The 9872-nt window shown below is 32.3% G+C and overlaps 1 protein-coding gene across 3 annotated transcripts in view; it reads left to right on the forward strand.

Annotated features, from left to right (window-relative positions):
* The window catches only part of LOC145248793 (uncharacterized), a 79203-nt gene that overhangs the window by 35220 nt on the left and 34111 nt on the right, over positions 1 to 9872 (forward strand). For all 3 annotated transcript variants that reach the window (XM_080110447.1, XM_080110449.1, XM_080110448.1), the window contains 2 exons: positions 2034 to 2146; positions 9631 to 9769. In XM_080110447.1, the coding sequence (XP_079966573.1) occupies positions 2034 to 2146; positions 9631 to 9769 (252 nt within the window). The remainder of the gene's footprint in view (positions 1 to 2033; positions 2147 to 9630; positions 9770 to 9872) is intronic.

The raw sequence follows: 9872 nt of genomic DNA on the forward strand, positions 1-9872 counted from the left end.
ATTTAGTGGCAGTGTAAGTTCTTTGGGGAGGGGGGAACAAAACTGCAGAATCTCATGACAGCCTAAAATTCCCACTGATTGATTTGAAGTCTTGAATAAATTCAAAGTTGCTCCCAAACATAAAAATGCAATTTAATTTTTAAGTAAGGACACTTTCAATCGGTTAGAAATTACAATCATGTTGTATGTATAATTTCTGACAGATGTTTTGTATCAATCAAAATAGTCAAAGGAGAACTTTTACAAACTTTTTATTAAGATGGTACACTAATACACACTACAGCCTCCAAAGAAGAAGATCTATTTTGACTCATGTAATTTGTAGTCAGCTAGAAAGCAGGCAAATGGAAGAAAGTTCCACATACATGCAGTTCTAAGAAAGAAACTTTGTTCATGGAATCTACGTTTAGGTTTAGGCACAGAAAAAGAGTGGGGGAAATTATTGATAGTGGTTTCAGATAGACGAGTGTTTTTCATGAAAGTTTGGTGAAGAGGGACCATAGATTGAAGCTCAGACAGGCACCTGCCATGAAAATAATGATAGAGTAAAGACAGGCTCGCAACGTCTCTACTGTGAGAAAGATGTTGCAGGGAAGAGAAAAGGGCACCCTCACCAGGTTACGAAAAAGAAGATCTATTTTTATAGGTTTTTATTAAGATGGTACATTAGTGCACACTACAGCCTCCAAAGAAGAAGAAGAAGAAGAAGAAGAAGAAGAAGAAGAAGAAGAAGAAGAAGATGAAGAAGATCTATTTTGACTCATGTAATTTGTAAAAAAGATATGACATATTTAACAAATTATATATTTTTATTTTCATTTCCGAATAAAGAAAATGACATTAAGTAAAAAAATTTCAGATTAGATTTGTTTTTCTATCATTTAAACTATTTTTAGCGTAAAAATTATTATGAAAACAACTTTCGGGGGGAAAAGAAACATGAAGTCACATGATAGTGTAAGTTCTTTTGAGGGCAAACTAAACTGCAGCCTAAAATCCCCCCTGATTGATTTGAAGTCTTGAATAAATCCAAAGTGGCTCTCAAAATTGTAATTTAATTTTTAAGCAGAGACACTTTTAATCGGCCGGAAATTATAACCATGTTGAATTTATAATTTCTGATTTTGGCCCCGGTAATTCGATTGTGAAGAAGTTATTAAATATTTAACAAATTATACATATCGAAAATAAAGAAAGACACCCATTTATTTAAATATATTTTGTTAAATTTACGTTTGTTTTGTTACTTACACAAAAAAGTTTTGTGTAAATAGAAAAAAGTTTTGTAAATATTTAATATTAAAAAACATGTTTTGTAAATATATATTTTTTCTTTTGAATCTTAAAAAGTTTCGTAAATATATTAAAAAAAAAAATTCTTGCTCGCGAACATTCGACCTTGTCTGCTATTTGTCGTGTTTACAAACAACCAGCGGCAATGTCAAGGTCGAACAACCAGTGTCACTTGAAATGTTCGCCAGTATTCGTCTTCTAATCTTTACTTGATCCCCAGAGTTAATGTGTACGTTTTAAGGGTCGAGGAGTTAAAGAAATATTAAAATTACCGCTTATCCAGGTGTGAAGGCCACCCAAGGATAAGGGATAATGAATGTAAGACGATGGTATAGTAATCTTTAATGGTGTAAATTGGGTAGAATTTGATTATTTATGGGGACGTCTCAACAATTATGACAAGAATAACAATTATAACAAGAATTGCCATAGTATAGCAGCTTTATTAAACATAAAATGACTTGATGTAATGGGTGGTAGGCATAGTATATATTAATGAGAGAGTAAAAACTCCATCGCCTTTCTCTTAAGAAAAAATATTGATCCGGATCAAATACTGAAATCGATTAATAGGATTAAAATTAAACATTTCTTTATCATGACAAATTGAGAAATTTAGAGCATCTTTTGTTTATGAAGCTATTCTGGTCAATAGAATAGGGGACAGGCGTATCTTACTTTATTTTATATTTACAATGTAATACTTTGTTAATATTTCATGTTTCTTACCTTTCTTGCAGGTAATCCCCCTTTGGGTTTAATAATCAGCAAGTCATCCAAATTTATTGGTATGTGGAACGTTACAACCAGGTGTTCGAATCCCGTCCCGAATGTGACGTGTGTCAGTAACGGGGTAAGTTGAATGAATTCTACTCTTTTTTTGCGGACATTTTTCTCTAACTGAATAATATATATATATATATATATATATATATATATATATATATATATATATATATATATACTAGCAGAAGTACTCGTCGTTGACTGGGTTCAAAAACAGTCTACAGAAAATGGACTCTGATTTATGAAAGTATGATAGGTTATGAAAAGGAAGGGTTGTAAAGAGATAGCTTCGAATTTGGGGGTATCAAAACCAAAGCAAAATATGATGAAAGTAAAAATAAAATAAACCCCATAATTTATTATACCATACCTGTTCACACTGAAACAGTTATCACAATATTCTGTGGATCTATATTAAAAAACCTTGTTAAACTTTGTGACATATTTCCATTCTATGGAGGTCAGGTGCGAACGAACACCCCATAATTTTATTATACCATATTTCTTCAAACTGAAACATAATTATCAAAGTATACTTACGCCGATAGATATGAAAAGTCTTTATTAAAGTTTGTGCCTATTTCTATTCAATGGAAGCCAGGCGCGAACGCAGACCCCACAATTTTATTATACCATCCCTATTTAAGTTAAAACATACTTATCAAAGTATTCTTATGTACATCTATATCAAAAACACTTGTAAACGTTTCTTTTTTTAATTTTTAAATTTTTTATTTCCATATTTTGTGGACCAGGCACGAACGCAGACCCCCACAATTGTAATGAACCACCGTTCTGCCATATCAAACATACCCATTCCTGTGTCTCGATACATCTTCTATCATTATATGTAATCAGTTTTTTAAAATAGTCAATCAGGAGCCTATTCTTGGCCACACACACACACACACACACACACACACACACACACACACACACACACACACACACACACACGCGCATACACACAGACAAACATTCAGCTTTATATTATAAAATAAAATTATAATATAATAATAATAACTATCAGTACCCGTGGAAATTCCACGGTAGTTGAAAGCATCAACCCTCATATCAGCAAACACCTCATCACATAAGCAAACAATTAATATGAGGCTGTCTTTCAATAGAATAATCAGTGGAATATTTGTTTGGATCAGAAGGTGATTTTTTTAAAGACAAATACTACTTTAACTACTTGAGATTATTACACGAAATAGAACTACAGTGAAACATCTATTTTATTAAAGTGACTTGTAAATCAGTAATAATTATGTTACTAGAAACATGTTACATCTTAACTTTTTGCATTTTTCATAGTGGTAAGAGAACGGGGCCAATTTGCAATACGATTTAATGATGGAATAAATCAGTAAGTAGTAGGATTGGTGGGATTTGGTTGAAGAATAAAAATGTAGGTTTTTGGCAGATTATATGGCAAAACTTGAAATATAGTTTATAAAATAATTTTTTAAATTTCATTATGCAATTGAATGTCTGAATTTGTTAGGTATTTCCATCATCATTATTGAAATTATTTAAACCCCTAATTACATCTTTATTGTTATCTTGCAATAGAGGTTGATAGTTGGAATTTTTGTTAGATGAGTTTTGATTGTTATCATTCTTCAAATTATTCTGACTTTACTCTTATTTTGATTGTAATCTTGAAAATGGATATTGCTTGTCTGATTTGCGGAATTTGTATTCCATAGGATATTGGGGTAGTATTCATGATTGGCATCACTTTTTAAAAAGTGATATTAACTCTTAATACTGTAATCAACTCTTAATACTGTAATCAACTCTTAATACTGTAATCAACTCTTAATCCTGTAAAGAATCTGTTTGCAAAGATCTGTTAATTTCACTTTTACAATAAATTACCTCCACACAAACAATGATTAGGAAATGAAAACATTTCCTTTCATTTTGAATAAAAATCTATTCACTTATAAATTGTAGGAGAAAATATTGATTAATTATTTCATTTTTTCATAAATTATAATCATACCATAGATAAAATATTTTATAATTTTATGAAAAAACAAAGGTCTTGATATCTAAAAAAATATTATTTCTTTATATCTTGAAACACACAATTCAATGAAGATGTTCAAATGGAAAATAAATGTTTTCTTAATATTGAATTAATAAAAATTTTCAAATTGAACAAAAGTGCTTTGAATTATGAGTTATAAATCCATTCAATTAACATTACAAAATATTAGCAAAACATTTGTTAAGCATTAAAATACCTAAAATATTTTTTATTTATTGAAAATATTTTAATAAAGCTCCTATGAAACCATGTTCATAGAAAGATCAAAATGGAGAAAAGTTTTTATTCAAATACACGTCTGTAAATATCCAATGAATCATTGAAAAGGTATAATATGCTATTTTTCAAACTTCAATCAAAACTCATCAATTGAGTTTTAGAAATATCAGCAATTAATATTTGCTTTGAATTTTAATCAGCAATACAAAAATCGTATATTACATTGAAGCAAGGTAATATTTAAATTCAAAACGCTGAATATTTTTGAAAGTTAAAAATGATAAAAAGTTCTGTGCGTAATAATTACAACACAAAACATTAGGCTATATAATAAATAAACAATATTAGATACAAATTTCAATAGAATGAAATTTGTGAATACAGTTTTTCTTTAATTATAAGTATCGCATAAAATGAGGATGTTCGAATAAATGAAAAGGTTTTTATGCAACAAAACTATCTGTTTCATTTTGATTTTTTTAAATAAAGATTTGGAAAATCAGAGAATATTTTCTTGAAAAAAGTTGTCTCTATTTTCTGGTGAGGCACCATTCTCACCAACAAATACCATAGCTATTTCATTGCAAGTGAGGAAATTGTATCTCTTTATGTCTTTGCCCCTTCAGAAATGCAGCTCACACTTGGGCATTGGTTTATTTTCTCTTATATTTTGCTGTTCTTCTTTTACGTTTCTACCTAACTGGATAATTTTTTAGTGTTTTTATTTAATGTAATATTTAATATGTAAATACTGTTAAAAACCCATCGAATATATGTCACGGAAACATTTATTGGACGAGTTTCTAACAGTATTTTGTATAGTTTTTTTTTTAATTTTTAACTCATGTTCCCAAATTTACCGTGTTCAACAGAGAGTCCGGCCCCATTTGTAATTTTACATTACATCGGTAAACAGTGTATATTTTTCGAGCTGAATAAACATGTTACATTAAATAAAATCACTAAAAAATTATCCAGTTAGGCAGGAAAGTAACTTATCTTACCTTTGATAACATTTATTTGTTATATATTTGCTTTTTAAAACTTTTTCGAATATATGTGTGAAGTAAAACAAACCCCGCATTTCTCCCATCATTTAATGCAGCACTAGGGATTGTTTTTTTTTACAACATCCCTGGTTGGTCCTCCAATCACAACGTTACTTTGGAAATCAAGGCTGTATCATATGGTAAGCTCTTTTCTTTCAATAACAACTTAATGACTGGGAAGAGCTGAAAGTCAGAGGGTGCAAGGTCCAGAGAGTAGGAGGGATGAGGAAGGACTTCATAGTCAGTCGTCCGTGTTTCTGATCTAGCAACATACATGCTGTTGACCGAAGCATTGTCTTTCAAAAACAACTTCATTGCTGGAAAGAGATGAAAGTTATAAGCGGCAAGACCAGAAGAGTAGGGGGATCGGGGGGTTTTATAGCCCCACGCCTCTACTTTCAATCTGGCGATATGCATTGACTAGGGGAAAGGGGATAACTTTACTTATTTTGACACATCTCTTAATTTTGGTAGCTTCTCTTAATTTCCTCCAAATTAAAACATAATAATTGGGACGGGCAGCTTTTGGGAAAGTGGAGAATATCACGAGAAGCCGAAAAGCAAATATGTCAATCAAAGGGAAGATCTTCAATGAATATGTACTACCTGTGATGATCTACGGTAGTGAAACATGGGTCCTGAAAACTCGCCAAAGTGAAATCTTGGCAGTAGCATAAAGGAGCATGGAGAGGATAATATTAGGCATCACTCTAACAAGACAGAACGACAAACATCTGGATCCACTAACAAATAAGTTATTGACATCAATACTGCCATCAAAACATCAAAACACAGATGGGCAGGACACGTAGCCAGACAACATGATAACAGATGATCCATCAAGACAATGGAATGGACACGTCATGAACATAAGAGGCCAAAGGGAAGACCAAGAACGAGATGGAGGGACGACCTGATACAGCACATTGGTTTCACATGGCTCGTGACAAAGTGGCTAAAGTCAAGGGAAGGGTTCTCCATTGAGTGATAAAACCCTTGTTGATGTTGATGTTGAAAACATAATAGGTTCTTGTAATCCTGGTACCCTTTGCCAGGAAATCTGTCATCACTACACCATCCTGGTTCCAGAAGACTGTGAGCATGTGCTTGCCAATGGAGAGATGCACTCTTGCCTTCTTCATAAGTGGTGAGTCCAAGTGCTTCCACTGCATTGACCAGGCTTTGATCCCAAATCAATCTTTGAAAAACTTTGATTTATCTTCCTAACACATCTCCAAATTCTTAACACATCTCCAAATTCATCCTTGGGCACTTGATACGTTCTCACTTTTGAAAAGTTTTTTTTACATGGTAGTCACCACTTATCAAGGCCCAGAAGCCACTCGGGGATAAGGGTCATTGCACGTACAGTAATCAATGGGATAGTATCATAGTAATCGTTAGTATTGGAGATTTGATAACGTCTCTTAAGGGGGCGGTTCATCATGGATGTTGTTTATGTTGAACTTGAAGACATCCAAGTTGTAGACAGGTGGAAAACATGCAGACGGAAGAGAGTTCTACAGGCGAGCACTTCTAAGAAAGATGCTTTGTTCATGAAATCTACGTTTTGGTTGTGGCACAGATAAAGAGTGGGGATATTTATGCAGTTTAGAAAATGTTTTATTGCAATAATTAGCTGCGAGCTATTTTTTTTAAATCATCACCGTAGATCGAGCATACGATATTCAAACTGTTATCTGCCATTTACTTGCAAAAATCACCAGGACATAATGTAATGTTGTGACCCTTTGGCTGCGATCATAGCATAGTATCTGCGTTAACTTTAGCAGGCAGGGCCAAAGGTCAAAACATTATTATTACTATTATTATTATTAATTGACTTGAGCAACAGATCAATTATAATGATTAGAAAAATAAACAATAAGATTGCGAGAAAAGTGATTGACAGTAAATAATAATATCCCTACAAAGGAATGTGAAAATAGAAAATAGATGTAAACATGATTTTTGGTTCACATAAACAAATAACTTGATTGGGTTACATCAGCTGTTGGTCTGAGACACGTAATGGGATGTAGATTTGGGAAGATTCTAGTCAATCGTTAGCTGGACATCAGAGAGAATGGACGACTCAAGGGGGGAATCGGTCTCTCCATGACGCAGGGAGAAGCATTTCCTCAAGCAGCCAAAATGTAAAGACATTGTAATCTTTGAAGATGTCGGCTGAAATCATGAAAATAAATGTTCGTAAATAATTCAGATATGTGTTGTTTTATTTACATCTGTTAAAAGAACTTTGTCTACAACTGTTTCGATACGTCCACGTCAATCGTTTCCTGTCAGAACTGTTACATAAATGTTGAAATATACACACTAGACGATCAACTGAATGATACGGCGTGTATATATATATATATATATATATATATATATATATATATATATATATATATATATATATATATACTAGCTGTACTCGAGACTTCAAAGATGTAAGGAGATACCACTTAATAATATCTGATGCTATTAAAAAAGGAAAGAAAATGTATGCAAGTTTCGTTTTATGAGAAAAGCGAGGAAGGCTTAATGATAACTGATAATGTTGAATAGTTCGGGTTCATATTTAAAGATGACGCAGAGTTCATATTGAGGCACATATATAATGGGGCTCATGTAATACAGACATAACGATAGTGATGATGAGGGAGAGAAGACATTTATACACACACACACACACATATATATATATATATATATATATATATATATATATATATATATATATATATATATATATATATATAATCTCTTTTAACACATATTAGATGAGAGAAGATATTAACTTGTGATGATGGCGGGGAGAACACATAATCCTCGAAGGGTTTATAATTGAAATGATGCGGAGTACATATTGGGGCACATATATAATGGGGCTCATGTAATACAGACATAACGATAGTGATGATGAGGTAGAGATGTTCTTTTTAAGTATACTAGAGGAGAGGGAGATATGATGCACAGTTCTTAACACAGAGACATAACGATAATAATGATTAAGGAGAGAAGACGTTTATATTATAATTCTTTTAACACATATTAACGGGGGAATATGATGGACAGTTCTTTTAACACATATTAAAGGGGAGGGGGATATGATGCACCGTTCTTTTAACACATATTAGAGATGATAATGACATTTATATCAGACACGGGATTGTTCTTCTTAACACATATCAGAGAGGAGGAGATACTTCATTTATGATGATAGAGGGGAGGGACACATAATTTGGAAGGGTTTACAATGTTCATTATAAGATGATAAACACAATTACCTTTCGTTCGTGACACAAGACAACAGTTACAACACATAATGATGATTTCCTTATTCATCTGATCGACCGGTCGGTTGACGTCAGGAATTCAAATTTGGATATACACAGTCTAAATGTTCTACCTCCGCTTCCGAAGAAATAACTAACCGACTCTCTGCCTCTCTTGCTGACTGACTTGATCTCTGACTAAAATAAGAAACTATAATATGGAGAAATGTCCTTTGTTTATGACGTCAGAAGTGTGTTTTTCAAACGTGACCAATTTCATGTGGCTTTACATGTTTGTCCAACACACTTTTGACAAACAAAAGGATCCTCAATTCTAATCTAACCAATTTTAAACAATATAATTTAATTTGCATTGTTCATTCTTTTACTGACATATTTAATATTCTGGTTTCTGAAAGAATTAACAATAGACTTAATTTCTAACATTCCATTTCTTAACTTTGCCTACAGGGTTCGATTCTAATCTCATTTTTCTTATCCAATATTCTTCTTATTTACATGGAAAGAGGGCAGCCCTTTTCCATGTACTAAAAATCTATCTACATATAAAAGTGAGAATGTGTGTGTGTGCGTGTATGTGTATGTATGTGTTTGTGTGTGTGTTTATGTGTGTGTGTTTGTGTTTTTGTATGTGTATGTATGTGTGTGTTTGTGTGTGTGTGTGAGGACAACTCTAAACCTATATACTCAATGAATTTTTCTGTTTTTAATAAATAAGAATTCTGCATGAATTAAAATTTAATATTTATGGGCATTTTACAACCGGGCAATGCCGGGTGATTTGCTAATAATAATAAAAAGGAAAGGAAACAGTAATATATACGCAAGTTTCATTGCATAAAAAAAGTGGCGACGGCTTAAACTTAATAATAACTGATAATAAATATATTTTTTGTTTGTTTTCTTATATTTTAAGAAAGTAATTCCCCACACCATGGTTTCCACCAGCCGTTGCCTTGTACCTTTACTCTATTACAACGTCATCCATCTACACCAGACTGCGCTTTTAGTGACTTGTGAAGCTTTTCGGGGAGACGAATCGATTCTGCAAAGTGGTATGTATAATTTCCTTATTCATTCTAAAAATGTAGATAATTTTTAATCTTCCGTCTCTACTATTTACCTAGTATTTTATCTGTTATGCCATGGATCTGTGCA

The sequence above is a fragment of the Euprymna scolopes genome, chromosome 27, assembly GCF_053919585.1.
Source record: "Euprymna scolopes isolate OS-2025 chromosome 27, ASM5391958v1, whole genome shotgun sequence".
Classification (NCBI taxonomy): domain Eukaryota; kingdom Metazoa; phylum Mollusca; class Cephalopoda; order Sepiida; family Sepiolidae; genus Euprymna; species Euprymna scolopes.